The 20,183-nt window shown below is 44.6% G+C and overlaps 1 protein-coding gene across 1 annotated transcript in view; it reads left to right on the top strand.

Moving 5' to 3' along the window:
• Usp13 (ubiquitin specific peptidase 13) overlaps nucleotides 1-10,577 on the top strand; it is a 119,124-nt gene extending 108,547 nt beyond the window's left edge. Inside the window, exons 20-21 of the mRNA XM_013347427.2 lie at nucleotides 3,448-3,532; nucleotides 6,089-10,577. Coding sequence (XP_013202881.1) covers nucleotides 3,448-3,532; nucleotides 6,089-6,182 — 179 coding nt within the window. The 3' untranslated portion in view covers nucleotides 6,183-10,577. The remainder of the gene's footprint in view (nucleotides 1-3,447; nucleotides 3,533-6,088) is intronic.
• The last annotated feature ends 9,606 nt before the right edge of the window (nucleotides 10,578-20,183 follow it).

Below are 20,183 nucleotides of genomic sequence, written 5' to 3' on the forward strand. Positions count from 1 at the left end.
GATAGATATGGATCTATTTTCATTCTTCTACAGAAACAACCCTTCCTTATTTGAAAGGCTGAGATAGTTTTCATAAAGTTGAACCAGAGCAGGTTTTGTGGGGAGGAGAGTACTTGTTTCACATGTAATTTGAGGCTGACCATTTAGCTGCTTCTTTTGGGATGGAGGGCATAGCATTGGGTCAGGTACCTCATATTGTTCCAGGGACTTTGAATGTTTCTCTGTCAAAAGTCAGCATTTCTGAGCCATTTAGTTTGGCCTCAAGCTGCCTTTTCTCCCTGCTTATGAGGAATGTGCATGACGAGGCTGTTGTTTGGAACGGAATTTCAGGGACTTAGAGAAGAACCAAGTAGCTTTCCCATTGGCCCTACTCGTTTCAGTCTTTTTTGAAAACAACATTAATTGGCATTGCTTATCTACTTGCCTTCTGCAAATGTGTTGAAAGAGATTCTCTCTTTTTCTGTCAGTCCCTAGCAGGAGGTTTTGAATAATGCATGGAGAAGTTGCTTATATTGATAAACACAGTTAATTTAAATTATGAGAGCATGATTCATGCTAAACTTCAAAATTTTATTTTTAAGATTCTGAATGTATGTACATACTTTAATTTTATTATGATTCTGAGTATACACATACATTTAGTTCTTAACTGAAGTGGGGGAAAGTACCTCTGGGGACGGTGCTGGCTAATCTTATGTCAACCCGACATATACTAAAGTCATTTGGGAAGAAAAAATCTTAATTGAGAAAATGCCTCTATAGGATTGGCCTGTAGGCAAGTTTGTAGTGCATTTTCTTGATTGATGTGGGAGGGTCCATCCCACTGTGGGCATTGCTATCTCTGGGCAGGTGGCCTTGGATGGTATAAGAAAGCAGGCTGAGTAAGCCATATTGAGCAAGCCAGTCAGCAGCACCCTTCATGGCCTCTGCTTCAGTTCCTGCCTCTAGGTTCCTGCCTTGAGTTAGTGCCCTGACTTCTTTTGATGATGGATTGTGACTTGAGAATTGTAAGGTAGAATAAACCCTTCTCACCCCAAGTTACTTTCGCTCATGGTGTTTTATCAAAGCATTGGAGATCTAAGACAGGAGTTAATGGTGTGGCTCTATTGATAACATTTGGGTTTGTCTGTCTTCTTTAGCTGGGCATTCTGCTATGTGGGGGTACGAACAATGTGACACTGAGGTGGTCCTGACTTGGGGTGGGGAGTGCTTCTTCATGCTCTAATTGAACTGCAGAACTTACTCTTCAGGAAACAGTTGTTTTATGGTGGAATAAGCCTTGGGGAGTTGTGTTCTCTCTTCATGAACTGCATTTGGGGACAACAGCATTGTGTCTCTTCAGCTGAAGATTTGGTATTTGATATGAAATTATTCCAAAGAGGTTTGCTTTAAAAAACTACCTGGTTAAGGAAAGGTTGCCCCCATAGCCTTTCCTGCCTCCTGAGGCAGAGTGGCTTCTTTGTGTGGGAGGGAAGATCAGAGAAGGACAGACAAATGTAAAATCTCTGGATCCCTTTTTTGAAAATTGAATTCCAGGTATAATCATTGCAACCATTTTGTCTGTTGGTAGAAGATTCTGTCCCTCCAGTCAGCTCCCAGATAACCACACAGAGAATTACTATTAATTTTAAATGCTTGGTTGATAGCTTAGGCTTGTTATTGACTAGCTCTTACATCTTAAATTAACCCATGGTTCTTGTCTATGTACTACCACATGGCTCAATACCTTTCTTTAGCATAGCAAGATCATCTCTTGCTTCCTCTGTGTCTGGCTGGTAACCCTACCTTCCTCCAGCATTCTCTCAGTCTGGTTCTCCAGCCTAACCTCTCCCTGCCTAGCTATTGGCCAGGCTCTTTATTAAACTAATGAGGGGAACACATCTTCACAATGTTCAAAAGAATTATTCTACATCATTTTCCTAGTCTGCTTTCTAAACTAGGATTACATTTCAGCCGGTCAATATGATAGCAAATGAAACATAGCAGTTGATAAATTTTCTATTAATATTGATTTACCAGCTTATATCCAAATTTACATGTTGGTATGAGGTTTATAAATAAATAAATAGCCCAGGTCATCAGAGACAGGGGTGGGACAGAGGTCAGTTAAGACACTTGTAACCAGTGTTGAGAATGGCGATGGTGACATGGACCAGGAGCATGAGTGGGGGAGGGTTTCATGACAGGGTTCTGGATGTGTTTGGAAGGAGATGATGCTAATGATTTGGTTAGATACAAGGAACAAGAGAGATACCAAGATTTTTGACATAAGTTTGTAGAAGAATGAACTTGCCATCAATTGAGATGGTAAGGCTGAGGAGAAACTCAACCAACTGGTGATAGAAGGAAATTCCTCAACCCAATAAAAGGCATCTGGGTGACATGGCCTTACCTGTAGAAAACCTTAAGAACTGACAAGTATGCACTGTAAGGTTGCTGGAAATAAGCAAGGTACAAAATTCAGGATTATGCTGTTGCTTCATTTTCTTTCTTCTTTCTTTTTGAGGTAGGGTTTCATTTCAAACTCTGTATCTTCCTGCCTCAGCCCCCTGAGTTCTGGGATTACAGGCATGCTCCCCACATGCCCAAAGTTTTATGCTATATATGAATGATTAGCTTTCTAGAAACAAAACTGTGAAAGCAATAACATTTGCTCCAGAAGACTGGATGGGATTAACCAGAAAGAGGATGTCTGGGTTGAGGAGAAAAAACCCCCAAATATCTGATACCAAAGCTGCAGGCACTACTTTGGTAGGTAAGGAGATGAGGGGGTGCCAGCAGATGGGAGACCACGAGTGTGGCATCTGGGCAGCCAAGAGGTTATGTCCAGGGACAAGTATTTGGGGAAGGAGAATTTTGGTCAACAGGTAAAATACAAGTGGGAGAGTAGGGAAGAGAAGGGTGAGATGAAGCTGGATCCAGAACCTTCTTATTTTTGTAAAAATGTAATGAAAAACTGAGCCATAGAAATGGATGCGCTAGCCCATATTTATGCTTCCTACTCACATAGGAATATTTCCCCCTTCCCTCCCCTCCCCTTCCTCTCTTTTCTGTTTTCTTCAAACTCGGTGATAGAAACAGGCCCTAAAAGGTGGAGCAACTTTTCCACCCTCATAAGTCTTTCAGAGCTGAGAGCTTGCTGCAGGGGTGATGCAGGGTGGGGCAGGCAGGAGGTGGGGGTTAACCCTGCACCGGCAGTGTTTGTTTGCCGTACTTTATTCCTGATGAGATTCCATATCAGTGTGTGTGTGTGTGTGTGTGTGTGTGTGTGTGTGTGTGTGTGCATGCATGCAATGCTCTCATACATATGGTCAATGTAGCATGGTTAACTGGCTTGAATTGTGAGTCTAGAGAGCCAATAGCTCTCCTGTTGGTTCCAGGTTCTGCTTAGAAGCATATTGGGCTTTTGACTGCTGCCTTCTAACTGAACTGTTTTCTCTGCCCTAGTGTACGAGTTATTTGCCTTCATCAGTCACATGGGAACATCTACAATGTGTGGCCATTATGTTTGCCATATCAAAAAGGAGGGACGGTGAGTCTTTTTTTTTTTTTCCTTTTGGAAAGGAAGTAGATAGCTGTGGTATTGAGCCCCTCCTGGGTTCAGCCATTTCACAAGTATTTTCTATGTTATTTCTGGTTTTTACTTTTCTTTTCTTTTTAAGACAGGGGTCTCGCTCTGTAGCCTTGGCTGACCTGAAATTCACTATGTAGAGCAGGTGGTCTTGAACTAATATCCACTTGCCCCAGCCTACTGAGTGCTGGGATTACAGGCATACCTATGTGCCTGTTAGGTTGTTTGCTTAACTGTTTTACAAATCCCACCCCTGGGGCTCAGGTTAGCTAGTCATCAGGTATGCTGGAACTGATATTTACTTTATTGTGCCAAGGTGATGTCCTCAGATAAAGGTGCAGTACAGCATAAGATAGGCTGTGTTTGGAACCTCCATAGAATAAATAGATTTTTACAAGAGAATATTTAAGTGTGTTTCTAACACTGCCTGTTTGCAATATTACACGAACATATTTATGTTAATGAGTTATTTGTTGTTTGCCTGATTAAGCCAGGTAACCTGTATTCTACCTTAGGTGCTTTGTTGCATGGCAACCTAGAAGTTAGCTTCTTGAGTCAAACTTGTAGGTTTGTAATGAGGTAGGAATGAGGTGGTCTAACCTCGGACCTTCTCCTTGGGTGCCTTTCCTTCAGTTCCCTGCTGTAGCCTGCGGTGGGCTTTCTTGCTTGTTCATATCACATGGACACCGGCATAACACATACACTTACCCACCCAGGTAGGGTGCCTTTCATCCATGTCTCCTGTGACCTAGATGGTTAGTTTCCATACAGGTTCAATTATTTTTCTTTTTACTTTTCCTCCTCCTCTTCCTCCCCCTCCTTTTTTCCATGTCTTTTAATTTTAGCTTCTTAACTTGATCAGTAGAGTCAAGCAAAGAACACAGATCTGTGATTGGAAATAAGATAAAAACAAATTCAAGAGGCTGGTGAAAATGAAGCAGTTTTTAACATACCATTATGTAGAAGGGGACAGAGCATAGAGAAAAGGCAGTAATGGCTGTCGGACTGATTTGACCCAAGACAGTGGTTTTGCAAGTTGCTCAACTGCCAACTTCTATTGACCTGGATTTGCCCCAAACTCCCCATCCCATTGACTTGGGACACAGAGCCTCATCCCGTGAACAGCTGAGACTGCCTTTCAAATCTTTGGCTCCTTCTATAGCAGAGGACCTGCACCATTTTTGGACAAGCAGCCGCAGACTAGGGGAGAGAGAGAGAGACCTTTGGTCTGTAGTGTAGATGAACCTAAATGCACCTCATGTTGAAAATGGACGATCTGTTTTTTTACATAGGAACTTACATACATGATGACCTTATTGAGTGGCTTAAGTAGAGAAATCATTACAAATTAGCACAGTACAAAACAATGTAAAAACTATGTATTTTGTAAGCTTAAGGATGGCCATTTTCTACATGTTGATGTCTTTCTTTGTTTTTACATTTTGTTGGTGTCTTTGGGAGAGGACAGACATACATACACACACTCTTATATATATACATATTTATGCACTTGAACTTCCACCTTAAAGTATGTGCAGGGAATTGTATCCTTTTTGTTTTTGTTTTCTTAGAATTTGTGGGGTTATTTTTACTTTAAAAAATTTTGAGATTATAATGTAATTATAAAATGTCTACTTTCCTTTTTCTGCTTCAAATCTTCCCACATACCCCTCCTTGCTCCCTTTCAAATTCTTGGCCCCTTTTTGATTAATTATTGTTATGTACATATATGTATATGCATGTACATATACATACATTACTAATATAACCTGTGTGACCTTTCCAAATTAAATTGTGATTATTCATCCATATTATGTCCTTATACTATATTGTGATTATTTTCTTTCTTTATCAAATATTCTTGGAGGAAATGTTCACAGTTATTTAATACTTTACTGAGACATGTTTATTTCTGGATTTTAGGATGTTCTATACCAAGACTTAAATATACATCACTGTATATAATTCTTGGAGTGCTTTTTGAGGCTCTTTATGGGTTTCCACAAAGAGAATTACAGAATTTTGACATTTGAAGAATTCCAGTACATTTTAGTAACTAGTTTTATATTGAATTCAGGAACCAGAAAGCAGGGCTGTGGCTCAGTTTGTGGACTGTTGTGGAGCAGGCACAAGGTCCCGGGCTCAGTCCCCAGCCCAGCACCACATAACCCAAGAGTGGTGCACAGTTTGAAGGCATCCTGGGCTACCTGTCAAGTTAGAGGCCAGCCTGGAGAAAAAGCCCAAGTGGGGAACTAATTTTTAACAGCTCTTCCTGCGTTATAGGTTTGTTAAAATGTTTGCTTGCCCTTTCCAAATATGCTTAAGAAACCCTGTCTGGAGGAGAGATCTGGGGGGGTGGGGAGTTCTTCTGCAAAATTCCATTCCTCTTATGCAGTGGCTGGGCCATGGCCATGGTGGAGCATCCGAGTTGCCGAGGCCTCTGCTCCACAGTGTATAATGCTGTCCATATGCGCCATGCGCATTGCTGACACCACATGCTTCTGTCTTTGTTTTCAGGTGGGTGATCTACAACGACCACAAAGTTTGTGCCTCAGAACGGCCCCCCAAAGACCTGGGATATATGTACTTTTACCGTAGGATACCAAGCTAAACCTCACAAGAGCTGGCGACAAGAAGCCATACACCTTTTTAATTCGCCAAAAAAGAAAAAAAAAAAAAGGAAAAAAGGAAAGGAAAGGAAAGGAAAAAGTCGGGACAGCCGGACGCAGGGGACTTCATGGCTACTTACTGCGTCTTTCAAGAGCGTGGTCACTCCACTCAACACCCTCTGGAGAAGAACTGGGAAGAAGTTTCTGTTGGTGGCAATACTCTGTTGTAGCGACTTTTGTCACTGTTCAGGGAGTGGGTGATGGAAGCAAAGACACCGGCCACCAGCACATCAGATACGGAGTGTCCTTCCCTCTTTTCTACTTTGGGGGTCAGTGGTGGGGCCTTACCTTCCGTGAAAAAAAAAATGCCCCCAAACAGGAAATCAAAACCTGGGCTGGTTTTTATTTGTGGCATCATGTTTTCATTTCCCACAACCATTTCTGACCCAGCTGTGTGTACTAGGACATCTGCAATGGAAGCTATTTTTCATTTAAATCATATCAGACTTAATAGTACACTGTGTGAGTGTGTGTGAGAATGTGTGTGTGACCTTTGTAGTTCACCAGAACTCTGATGGTTGTTGTTCAAAGGCTGAACAGTTGCTCTTAGGCGTATTTGGAAAAGGCAGGCAAACATTTTAACAAACCTATAACTCAGGAACAGTTGTTAAAGATGAGTTCCCCACTTGGGTTTTAGGAGTACAAAGGGCTGTGTCGTGGCCTCTCAGTGCTGTCTGGCATCCATGTGTGTCTGTGCCTCTTGACATCCGTGTCAAGTGTCCACGTCTTGTTCTGTTGAGCTCTGCCAAAGGCAGACGGCTTCTCTTCCTCAGCAGTGTGCTCCCTCAAAGTTCTGAGTTCATCTGTAGTGAGCTAACTGGTCTCTTAAGCTTACTCCTGGATCGTGTCAAATGCCCTTGGTTTGTCTGCTTTTCTGGTCTCTGAACTTTCTTATATTTTCCCTTCTCTCCTCCTCTGGGGCCAGTCTCTGCCCTTGCTGCCTATCTGCTGTGACCCACAGTTGATCATGGGCACTTTAAAGATGTGAGCTGCAGAGATGCTCTTGTAACATCTGGACAGCTGTCCTTTCCACCTGGTCATTTCCGGGTCTTAGCTGCAGCCTGAGAGCAGAGCGGAGCTCTGGGTGTGCCCTGGAGAGGACTGAGCTCGTGGTCATTTGCTTTCTGCTTTTCTCTGAATCCTGGTCTCTGGAGTTTCTAGTTCAGACTAGTCAATCAAGGGACAAACGACTTTTCTCTGTCTGTTTCATATGGACTTGTTTGATTGAAAAGATCTTTCTAGAAACTGCAGAAAAGAAGTAGAACCGACCGGGCTGAGTACAGCAGAGGCACAGGGTTAACGGTGATGAGTTTGAACAGCCAGGGTTCTGGGGCCCTGTCTCAAGGAAGGTCATGTGTACTGTAAGTCTGGGCTGTGAAGCTGGGGCCAGAGGCCTGAAATCGCGGGTGCTGCCTCAACTGGCTCTGGGCCTTGGCAAATTTTCCCTTTTATGTGTGCCTCATTCTCTTCATCTGCACGGGGTTGAGGCGACATACTCCTCTTTCTAGCAGGCTTTGATCAGGAACCTTCCCAGAGAGCAGAAGGCAGAACATGGTAGGCTCCGGGAGAGCTCACAGCCTGCCTTCTGGACTTAGCCAATGCGGTTTCCATCTGGGATCAAATGACGTGGCAGAAGGAGGGAGCACACAATGCAGTAATTCTCCACAACACTGTCCTCCTGAGGCCCCTTCTACGTTTGATTCCAAGACCCTAAGTCTCTCTTATGTATGTCCCTTTCTGTCTCCCCCATTCACCCCATGGGAATTTCCACACTAAGCAGCCTCCCTGTAGGGCCACACGTCATAGAATAATGGCCCTGAACAGCCTCATGAGTGGCTGCTTTGCGGTGTTACAAAGCAAGGCCTTTTGTCGGGGTAGGAAGCTCTCTGGAGGTTTGAATTCAAATGTGGTCACAGATAGCATGTATATTTTGAACAAAAATAAAAATTTTATAAAAACTTTGCAACATCAATGGTATAAAATCCACATTAAAGATTTTAGGCTATAAACTACTTAATTTCATTAGGTAGATTAAGCAAATGAACCCCTTCTGATGCCGAGGCGTACTTTGAAAAAGTGTATCCTGGCCGCCTCTCCCCCTGCCTCATAAACACAAGGGCTATTTTATGGCAAGGTTTTGTGTATGCGCTATTTCTTCATATTGGGAGCTGGGCGTACTGGCGTGAGCAGCGTCTTTTTGTTAGCAATGTGCTTGCATGTGTCTCCTGGTATGCCAACCTTCTCTGGATAGCAGTGGGATGTACCACTTACTTTGCACATGTGTGTAGACAGGACAGGAGTGTGGCTACATCTGGAACAGTGTGTGGGCTCTGTCTGCTGACCCCCCTGCCAGGAGTCTTCCGGGTGAGATGTGGCAGGGTGATCATGTTGCTCTCTCTCTGCGTGTAGGCGTCTGTGTGAAGGACAGAACTTTCTTTCTGTAAATATCTTTTGATATCCATTTGTGTAGACTCCAAAGATGTCTTTGGAAAAATGGGTCAAAGTTTCTGTTTTGCCGCTTGGTCTAAATACCCAAATAACTAATCAGAAATCCAGTTTGGTACAGATGGAATTTTCTTTTTCTTCTAAACGAAAAGAAGCTGGGAAGAATCATATTTTAATGACATTTTATATCAACATTGCTTCAGTATGTTGGAATTGCCTGGCCTGTTGTCCCAATCCTACAAGAGAATGTACCTGCTCTCTCCCCTGCGTCCCTCGGGGCTCCCATTACCTGAGCTGCAGACTCATAAGTAGGCTTACATCCTGGCGTTGCTTCTCAGTGTGATCTGCTGGAGCCATTCTACCTCTATGGGCCTTTGTCTGCAGACCAGGAGGTTAGACCAGACAATCTGGAAGTCCCTGGTAGTCGTGTCCTACAGCCACGGTTTACTTTTACTTTTCTGTGATTGCAACCCGAATCAGACATGAGCTGTGGCAACCGGAAGCTCAGGTGTCTGAGTCTGCCGTTATTCGTTTGTAGGAGCCGTTATCGTGAGTTAACACCTCATTTCTGCTCCTGGTCTGTTTCCCTTGGTAATCCCATTTCCTCACAACTCCTCAGTCTGCGAGGCCCCTTGTGACTGTCCCACTCCAAAGCAAAAGCAGCAGTTTGTTTATGGCACCCTCTTGAACAAGTCTCAGAGTGAGTCTAATGTGAAAAATATTTTAAAATTTCAGCGCCCCCGAAGGTCGCCCCGGTGCCCAGATCAGTGCTGACAAAGATATCTGTCCTGGAAAGTCTGTCTTTGTCATCAGAGACACCACAGCTGCTGAGTCTCACCCTGGGTCTTTAGATCCTGTGAAGAGCTGCCAGGAGACTTGGGCAGAACAGTGGGTAGGTTAGAGACGTGTGCTTCTGCCTGTTAGGTAAAAACTGGTGGCAGGACAAGGTCCGTATTGTTAAGTTAGTGGGTAAGACCGCCTATCTGATGCCACCAGGGTTTCCTCTTGTCCAAGATTGCTTTTCATTGGTGTAATAAAGACCGTGACCAAAAGCACCGTGGGGAGGACGGGACTTATTGCACTGTAACTTACAGCCGCCATGAAGGGCAGCCAGGGCAGAAACTCCAAGGCAACAACCTGAAGATAGGTACTGAGACAGAGACCATGGAGGGCTGTGGCTCACTGGCTTGTTCCCAGTGGCTTGCTCAGCCTGCTTTCTTACACAACCCAAGACAACCTGCCTAGGGGAGGCGCCACCCACAGTGGGCTGGGCCCTTCCACAGCAAGCACTAATGGGGGAAATATCCCACAGGCCTGCCCACAAGTTAATCTTATCCGAAGCATTTTTTTCAGTTCAGGTTCCCTCTTCCCAGATGACCAGACCTTGGATCAAATTAACAAAAACAAAGAAAACTTAATCAGCACATCTACTCAATAAATCGTTCTTAGAGTTTGTGGAAGATTTTGTAGCCCTTCAGGGTGGTGGGATTTGGCCAGTCTATACTCAGATTGTCCTGCATATATAAAATGCATACTAACATTTGAAGGATTGAATAAACAGTATGACTATCTCATCATATCGATTGCAAATGATGGGGGATACATGGGTTAAATGTAACAGTAATTTAATATTTAAATTAGCTCCACTCCATGGCCATCTGTTCCTAGTGTGGCTCATGAGACATTTGGTTCCGTGGCTAGTGGCCCTTCCGTTAGTGTTCAACACTGTGAGGTGGGCAGTGAAATTCCACGTGCAAGAGGAGAGTTTTACAGAGGCTCCAAATAGAAGCAACATATTGGGAATACACAAGTCCCAAACAAGCCCCAGAAATAAAAGCTTTTTCTGCTTTTTTTTTTTAAATACATCTCCCCTGTTTAGCCACAAGAGTAGTGCATCCGCAATGGCCTTTCTTCACCCTTGCTTTGGAGCTGCCCTGTGGATTAGTGCCTGCTTTCCCAGCATCCTCAGGGTGTGGTGGATGTGAGCTACAGCAGGGGCTTGAGCATACTGCCTTCTCCTCAGGCAACATTCTCTTGTATTCCCCTCCCTGGGTGTCGTGCGGTCTGTTCACAGCTGGGCAAGTGGGAAGGCTTGGGGGAGCTCAGTGCTCCTCAGCTTGGGCAGAGGCTGAGCCTGACCCATTCCTGCCTGCCCAGCAGCATTGTTGCTGGCTGCCGGAAGACTTGGTATTTATTTATTTTGCACTAGTCACGGTTGGTGTGGAAATGACTTCAAGTGTTTGGGAGAGTACTCGCCTGTGATGGGAAGAGATGGATAATTTATTGCTTTGATAGTTTTAAATTAAAAGCTATTCTCACAAACTCAGGTCCCTTTATGACTCTTGTTTATTTTTCGTTTGAAAAAAAAATGCCGAATAAACTGGTGACGTCAGGGGTGAATGGGGAACTCGAGACCATGCTTGATTGACAGGGGCTTATTGATGTGACCAGGGAGCCTTGGTCCCCATCCCCCACAGATGTCAGCACCTTGATGGAGGGTTGGGATGGTGGTGGTCCGGGAAGCTAAGGTCTGGACTTTCCCTATTGGTTATCCAGTCACACAGAGACTCTGGTCCTGGCCCTCTAGTGGCAGGAGCAGAGTGAGTGTGTTATATCAGGAGTCTGGCCTGACACTATGCTTCTATTGTGCCTAAGTTCCCTGCTACTACTATAGCACATTGTCACAAACGTGGTTTAAACAACACATCCGCTCATTTGTCCCATGAGGCTAAAACCCTGGGACAGGAAGAATTTGTTCCTGTGGTTTTGAGAACTATCTCATTTTTTTTTTTTAATTTTAAAGTTGGCAGGGTCCTGAGAGCTTTGATATCAGACATGTCTGTTGATCGGATCACTTGCCCCCTCTTACAAGAACTCTGCGGATTGCATTAACTTACTGTGCTAATTTAGATCACTCCCACCTCAAAGTCCTTAACCTCAGTACGCTCCTGTGACCTCTACAGCTGGGTACTGGAAATGAGAGGATCGGGAGTCCGAGTACTCAGCAGTATAGACAGAGTCCAGCCTGGATTCCAAGAGACCCTGTGCCAACAAACAAAACCTTTAATTTGATCACATCTACAGAATTCCTTTGGCTGTATCAGACAACACATCGCGCACAGATATTGGAGTGTAGACATCAGTAATGTCTTTGGGGTTGGGGACATTGTTTTGCTTAGCACACAGGGTATGTTACGGTTTGAAAATACATCTCTCTGTGGCTCCAAAGTTTTGAAAGAGTGAACCTCTGTGTTTTGGAAGTCCTACTCATTGCCTGACTTCAGTGTCAGGCCATTGTTTTGGTGAGAGGGGCAAGGGTTGGCACATGGTTCAGAGAAAAATGCTTCCAAGCTAGCAGTTACTGCTTCATCCCCTCACGCCTCAGCAGAACCCGCCCTTCTCGTCATTCAGCTCCACCCTATTGAATGGTCAGCTCTGCTTTTCCAAGATAGCGACAGACTTCAGTCAGAGTGGGAAAATACAATAGGAAATGGTGAAATTTGTCTTCACAGGTGGCCAGTCACTTTAAAAGTAGGGTAGTAGGGAGGTAGTGTGTCCGGGGATGGGGTATTCAGGCTCCACATCAGACCCCTTTCGCTTGACTTGCTGAAGTGTGACTTGATTTCTCCTTGTTCAATGATTCTTCAGATGAGCTATGAAGAGCATACGACAGCTTGGTGGACATGGGACACCACATTAGCCCGAATGATCCTTGGAACCTAAGGGGACTTGTGAGCCCTTGTTTTAGTACAAGGTAGTTTTAAAAATAAATGTTACACCACGATTAATGATGCTTTCTGAACACTTTCCTGGAGATTTTCATTTAGCCAGCTGGCTGGTTAATCTGTGCATTCTCTGCTTCATACAATAAACAAATATCTACAATGTTCTATGTGTCATTTTGCTTACAGCGTGTCTGTAGATAAAGTAGATGGGCTCCTTGTTGAATTAGTTTCCTAGCAACACCAGATGCTAAATGTACAAAATCAGTAATGTTCTGTGATGTATAGAAAGATCTGAAATACTGTGGGAGCATGGGGCAGGGCATGGGGGCTGATAAACGGGGTACCCAGGGATGGGGTGGCATTGTGATAAGAGATCAAAGACCAAGACTTGCAGAAGAAGAAGCCCTTCAGGTGGGCGTTTGGGGGAACTGGCGCAGAGGCCCCCAGGGGTGGCCTAGCTGCTCTGTCATATGAGTGGCGAAGGGTTAGCAAAGCTGGAGAGAAGGGAGTGAGCATGATGGGCCAGGAGGTCAAAGGGAGGCCAGCTGTCCTAGGGGCAGGCGGCAAGACTCCAGAGTCTAGAACATGAAAGGTCTTCAGTAGAGCAGTGGCCCATGTGACTGAAGATTAGGCCTGTCTCCTGTCTAGGTGGGTTGATATGAGAGCAAAGACAGAGGGGAGGCGTGAAGACAGGAACTGCAGACTTTAAATACAGGAAACGTCAGGGTGTTTGTTCCTAGGAGAGAAGTAGGTGGTAGCTGATACGTGGAGTGTGCGTGGCATAGGGCCAAGAGAAGGCGTTAGTTTTCAAAGTGAGAAAGGAGGTGGGCTAATAGCAAACCAACTTTTGGGGTTCCTGAATCATGAAGGAGTCTGCAAGACATTCTGCAGAACACAGCAGATAGTGACTGAACTGCCGTTGAAATTTCCTGTTTCATGGAAATATCTCTGGATACTATGGGCCTGTAGGCCGAAGCTGGATGCCCCAACAGTACAGAGGAACTTTGGGTGACTGTCCAGGTAGCGAGATGTCTCTGTGATTTCTAGAGTTTTGTAAGTTGCTTACTTCTCATTTACTTAGGTCTTTGATGGAGTTGAAGAATAGATAGTTATAGTTTTCCTTAGTTATGATAAAGATTATTGTAATTTTTACTTGATAACTGTTTTGTTATATGTAATTTTGCTATGTTAAGTTAAAGCCTTCCTTTTTTTTGTTTAAACAGAAAAAGGGGAAATGATGGAGGAAGGCCATTGGTTAATTATAATAAAGAAACTGCTTGGCCCTCATAGGTTAAAACATAGGTGGGAGGAGTAAACAGAACAGAATGCTGGGAGGAAGAGGAAGTGAGCTCAGAGGCCATGCTCCCCTCTCCCGGGCAGACGCCATGAAGCAAGCTGCCAGGTCAGACATGCTGAATCTTTCCCAGTAAGATTGATGCTACACAGATTATTAGAGATGGGTTGATCGGGATATGAGAATTAGCCTGTAAGGGCTAGAGTTAATGGGCCAAGCAGTGTTTCAGTGAATACAATTTGTGTGTTGTTATTTCTGGTATAAAGCTAGCCATGCGGGAGCCAGGCGGGACAAAAAGCAGGCCCACAGCTCCTACTACACAGAGGGAGACAGGTTGGCTGGAAAAGCCTTGGGTATTAGGAGAGAGAGAGCTGTAAAATGTTTATGTAGTTAAATTAACAAAATTACTGGGTTTCTTTCTATTTGAATGAAATTAGTCTAACTGGTATCAATTTTGACCATTTCAGGAGGACAGAGTCATCACTTTTAGACTCTGTAAATGTGTATTATGCCAAGAAGATTTTGTACTCTCTTTTTTGAGAGCTTGCTTGGCACTTCCAGCAGGGGAATGCAGGGACTTGGCCAATGTGGTCTTTTTCTATTTGAAGGAGGTTGAGTGTGTAGCACTGGGAAGGAGATGCACAGTGCAGTGTGGGAGGAAGGGGACACCATTAGCCAGCCAGATCAAGGTTAGCCCTGTCAATCAATGCAGTGAGGGAGGAGGGGACACCACTAGCCAGCCAGATCAACAGTCAGCCCTGTCAATCAATAGGATGGCAGTCATTGTAGTCACATTGCCTTTACTTCTTTTTTGTTTGTTTTGTTTTGTTTTTTGAGACAGGGTCTGGCTATGAAGGCTGGCCTTGAACCCACAGTCCTCATGCCCCAGCCTCCTGAGTGTTGGTATTATGGGTGTGCATCACATTATCTGAATGATTTTGATTTTCAATTTTAAATCAAAAGCAGATTTTAGTTATCACCTTGGCTGTTTCTCTGAAACTACCTCTTTTCTGGGCCAGGCTTGGCAGGTCTGAGGGTCAGCTTTGCCTTTTAGTTAGCTTTGAACCCAGGGGACCTTCTCCCACGTTGCCACACTTTGCTCCTCTTTCATTTGCAATAACCAACTATGGAGGGGTAAAATTACCAGTGGGGAACGGAGGGCATGAAGCCTCTTGGGTAAATGGCAGAGTGGCAGTACCTCCTGGGGTCTGGCCCACGCAGGTCAGCAGGTTGGACCGGGGGAGCGGTCTACACCCATCTAAAGTCAGCAAATTCAGATTTGCAGCTTCCTGTGGGTCGGTAGTTTTAGTTCCTCAAAGGAGAGCACTAGGTGTAGTCATCATCTCGCCAAACCGAGATGCATGGATGTGAGTCCCAAGAGCTGGAGTATTCAGTAGAGAAATGCATGTTTAGCATGTGCAAGCTGCATGGGTGTGAGTCCCAAGAGCTGGAGTATTCAGTAGAGAAATGCATGTTTAGCATGTGCAAGGCACAGCGAAAACAAAAACAACTAAACCAAACCCAAACCCAAACCACTCTAAACAAAACACAGCCAGTCGGCAAGCAGTATGTGTTTGTGGAATTAAAGATAATAATAATAATGATAATACAAACATGTAAGTGCTTTCTGCGTACTTTAGGGAGACCTGTAAAAAATAATGAGGGGCCAAGGTGATAATTCAGTCACGAAAGTGCTTTCTGCACAAGCATGAGGGCCTAAGCTCAGCTTCCCAGTACCTGCATAGAAGCTGGGTGTGATGCTGTTCATATGTGATCCTCGTGCTGCAGAGGGAGGCAGTGACATGAGGCACCCTGGAGCTTTTTGGCCTGAACTGGGGAGCTCTGGGGAAAATAAAAGGTGGAGGGGAGCTGTAGAGATGGTGTTGAGGTAAAATGCTGCTCTTCTAGAAAATTGGGCCCTTCCCAGAACCGGTGCCAGGAAGCCTCAGAATGACCTGTTACACCCCCCCATCCCCCCCCACAGGTGTCAAACACACATAAACAGACTTTAAAATTGGGAAAACGAAGACACCCAAGGTCGACCTATGGCCTCCACATCCACAAGCATCCCCTCCACATGTACATACGTGAGCATGTATACACATGAATCATAAAGAATGCATCAGATCTATGGCTGGTGCTGCATACACGTGGAGAGAAGCAGTCGTTTCTGGATAATAACCGATGTTAGAACGTGGAGGAGACTTTAAAGCTTCAGTTCCCCACATTAGTGTGCTAGCAGCGAAGAGAGGGGGAAACATCCAGCTTGACTCTTTGGAAGACTGGAAGACTTCCAAGGCCAAGTGCCACCGAGATCAAGAGGGAGCGGCGAAGGGGAGGCGTGAGCTCATCTTGGCCCCATGTATGTGGCTACCTTCACTGTCAACCTAACCAGCTGAAACAGACTTTAAGGCTGGGAGAGTGGGTGGGGTGGGGAACTCTTCCCTTTGCCCCGCTCTGAGAAGCTCTCCCTGGATCCTCCACCCCATTGGACATCTCTTAAAGCTTCCTTGCTTCTGGCCCCTGCTGCCTTGGCCTTCTCTGTTCATGAGCTCACAGCAATCTCATTCGCACGTTGGTGCACCAGTTGGTGATCCCAGGAACATTGACTCCCCCTCCAGTTTGCTGGTTCCTGGTTTGAATGGCAGCCCGCATGTCTCCTGTTTTCTGATCACTTGGAAATAGGGACCCAATGCCTCACTGTCCCATTCTCCCTCTTGGCACCCGTGCCGCTTTCTGGTTAGGGTCCCCACATTAGTGTGCTAGACCCCACATTAGGGTCTGTCTTACCCTGCAGTGGAGCCTGTTGCATTCAGCTTGCTTCCTGTCTCACTGGCCCTCTAAGGAAGACCCTGAAGTGCGCATATTTTAATGCTTTATTTTAAAAAGATCACAAATTTCAATTTTAGGTTAAATATTTTAGTCTTAGAAAATTAGCAAAGGAAACCGTTTTCAAGGTTTGTTGTTCATCTACAAATGCTTTCCAGATGATCCATGCAAACGTCTATGTAGAGCTACTCAATGGAAGGACTTCTCCTAAAGCAGTAGTAGTTGGATTCTACTTGGCTTTAAGTGGTTCCGACCCTAAATCCCATCTTGAGAGAGTTCTGAAAAGACGATGAAGCCACAGACAAAGTTTATTTGGAAACATAGTTTAAAACCGCGCCAATGTAAATACAGGTTAACAATATGAAAAAGGAAGGCATGCCTTCAGTAAAGTATAAACATACTACCTCAAGCTTGGTATTTGCAAATTATAAGTCATCTGAGTGAATTAGCACATCAGTAGGATAAGTGATTATTTTTTTTTATCGTAGTTTTAATTCAAAAGGCAATGCAGGGAAAGACTATGACAGAGGCTTACTACATGGCCGAGCAGGCCGCGAGTTACTCACTATGCCACAGAAATATTATAGTATGCCAATAATATTCAATCCCCCATTGCTGTCAGTTGACTATAGATCACTTAACTTGGGGTTGATATTAATTTAGAAATTCAGTGTAAACATTTAAAGTTAAGTTTTTCTCTGTTACCTATGCCAGCTTGAAAATGAACCTCCCAGATTTCAAGGTACTGAGCACAATCAGGAAAGCATCCTGGCACTTCTCTTAAAACACAATTGTTAGGTCAGGCTAGATACGCAGTATTCATAGGTATACAAAATAGATAGAAATGTTTCTAAATTGTTAATAAATGCTTCGTATAGGTTGTAAAAAGTTTACTGAATTGATCAGTTGTTCTGTTCAACTGATGTAAACAAATTTGGGTAATGAAGATGGAGGAGGGCTTGGGTCAGATGATGGACGGCGAACAGAAAGACTGATACTTTAATCTTGTGTCTTCACTGATGGTAACATGGCAGGTCATGAACCCAAGGATCACATGGCACAATCCTTTCCGAAGCCTTGTGAGAGAGTCGTGTGTCTCAGTAGAGAGGGCGGATACCCACGTCAACCACTGTGTGCATGTCATTTCCCTCCCATCAATTCACAGGGAAAGCAGAAACAACCTCAGTGATGCCCACGGTACGGTTTAGCCACCAAGGGCTCCCTTGTTTTGCACCTTTGATCATTTTCTGTGCAGGTTTTCTAGGGCTGTCCCTCTGTCTTGCTAAGGTATGCTCATCTACCCCCTTCCCAGCTCAGGAGGTTCTTAGGCTGGGGCACTAGTTTCCAGAGCATTTGTAGCAGCCGTGTGCAGCGTGAGAAACTATTAAGCCTCACCCTTGGATTTCCTGTTGCTTTCCTCTTAACTGTGTGTTGTCCCCACACCTTGGTCTTTCTCTGCGTGGGGGAGGAGTAGTTTAGACTCCGGGTTTGTGTGCGGAAAGGCACAGGGGATTATGAAAGGGTCAAAAAGTTGTTCTTCATATATGACCTAAAGAACGGTCTTTTTAAATTTTCCAGACAATGTATCTTAACACAGCACAGGATGGTCTTGAACTTCGTATGGCCAAGAATGACCTTGAATTCCTGACCTCTCACTTGCTGGGATTACAGATGTGTGCCACCATGAGCAGTGGAATACTTTGGAGGAGCATGGGAGACAAGCCCTATACCAGCGGGGCTACATCGCCACCGCCAGCCCCACTAACCTGAGCTTCAGCCTCTCCTTTCCTAGCCTTTTTTCATAAAACTGGCGTTTTAGTAAACAACAGAGAGAAGACATTGACCAAAAAGTCATCTCCTATTCCTGAATATGAGTGCTTTTGGTCAGGTTGATCAAATCTAGTTTCCGAAGGGCGAAGGGCGAGGGACCTTGACCTTGCAAATAGAACAATAACTTACACGCTGCTCTGTGACGTACTAGCCCACTGGGAAACTAAGGCCCCATGCCCACTTTGCCCCAGGGCAATCTCCATGTGCTTGACATCACTCTAACCTTTTTGTATAATTTAGAATCCCTATTTTTTTCCTGTTTTTTTTTCCCCCCTAAACTTGAAACACATTGTTAAGAATTCAGAACTCAAGGCTTCTTGTGCAAAGACAATTGCACGGCCTGGTTACAGTTTTAGCTCTGTCAAGCTTCACATGGGTTTGAAAGGACACCGGTCTGTACCTGGGTCCCTCCGATGACTGGCCTGGGATGGGCAGTCACAGGGTTTGAACCAGTGCCAATGTGATGTCAGGCGTCTATAGGATGAGATGGAAAAGCCAATACAAAATGCCGGGACATTAGGAAGTGCCTGCGTGTTGAGGAGAGTGGGAAGGCAAGCCAGCCTATGACACCAGTCATGCATGGGGGGAGTGGGCCGGTTTACATTCAGGATCTTGCATGCTTTGGTTAATAGTCATAGGCAGATTGTAAGCACTGATACATGCAGTAGTTTTTGTACCTGAGGTTATATGTTTTGCTTTTTTAAAAATCGCCTTTTTACAAACGTTATGCCAGAGTTTGTCTATGAACACTCTTTAAAAATATATGTATCTACTTCTTAGTTCAAAACAGCTTAATTCAGCCAGTCCTATAAATAGTGAGGTGAGAAGGGCATTGTGCAGGATCATTTGCACGGGGAACCCATTGGAAGTTATGTTACAAGGTTGAAGTCATGGTGTTGCCTGTGTCTCCATTTTCAAAACAAGAGGTCTCAGAAAGATGGCACATGAATTAAATCTTCCAAATACCTAGTTTCTAGACTGCTTCTAGAAGCTTGTCAGGACAGGAAAGAAATCAACGTCATGACATTTAGGCGGGAGCGATTCAACCTTGTGGAAGCAGTCTAGAGACAAATGAGGACGCACAGTGACCACCCTCTTTCCCTTGGTTCCCCCAGGAGTGCACAGATAAACTTTATGCTAAGAGGTTTGGGAACTATGAGATGAGCTACAATTACAGTCAAGCCTTGCCCATACGGCAAGAATATTCCAGAACGATTTACCGATAAAAGAATTTAGATATTGTTCTAAAAGTCGTCATGATCTCTCAGTATAAATAAAAATGGCATTAAGTCTGGGAGTGAGTATATTCTGGATGTGCCTGCCTGTTCTGGCAGACATCCGACTGGCTGAGGAAGTGCACTTCATTGTTAGTCATTAAAGTTTCTGGTGGGTTGTGGGGAGGGGTGTCAGGATGAAACACAGAGAACGCAGACTCAGCGAGGCTGACTTGGCTCCTCATCCGTACAGGGTCTCCTGGAGCCCACGATGACCGTAATCTTCTGATTGCCCTGGTTCCATTTCCCAAGTGCTGGGATTGCAGCTGTATACCACCATGGTTGGCTTATGTGGGTCCGGGGTGCACTGTGCTCACTGATCTACACCCCTGGCCCCTTTATTATACCTCTTCTTTGCAAGCAGATGTTCTACCAAAACCTGTAACATTTTGAAACTCAGCAGTGGTTTCAAATGGTTTTCTCTGCATTTTCATCCAATTTACTGGCAAAAACAGGTCCCTGGAAGCTACTGAGAGGCCATTGTGTAAAGGAGTCTCGTCCTTAGGGTCCTCACCATCCTGTGAATATGTCTTGTCCTTAGGGTCC

This window comes from Microtus ochrogaster, chromosome 1 (assembly GCF_000317375.1).
Source record: "Microtus ochrogaster isolate Prairie Vole_2 chromosome 1, MicOch1.0, whole genome shotgun sequence".
NCBI classification, from domain to species: Eukaryota; Metazoa; Chordata; class Mammalia; order Rodentia; family Cricetidae; genus Microtus; species Microtus ochrogaster.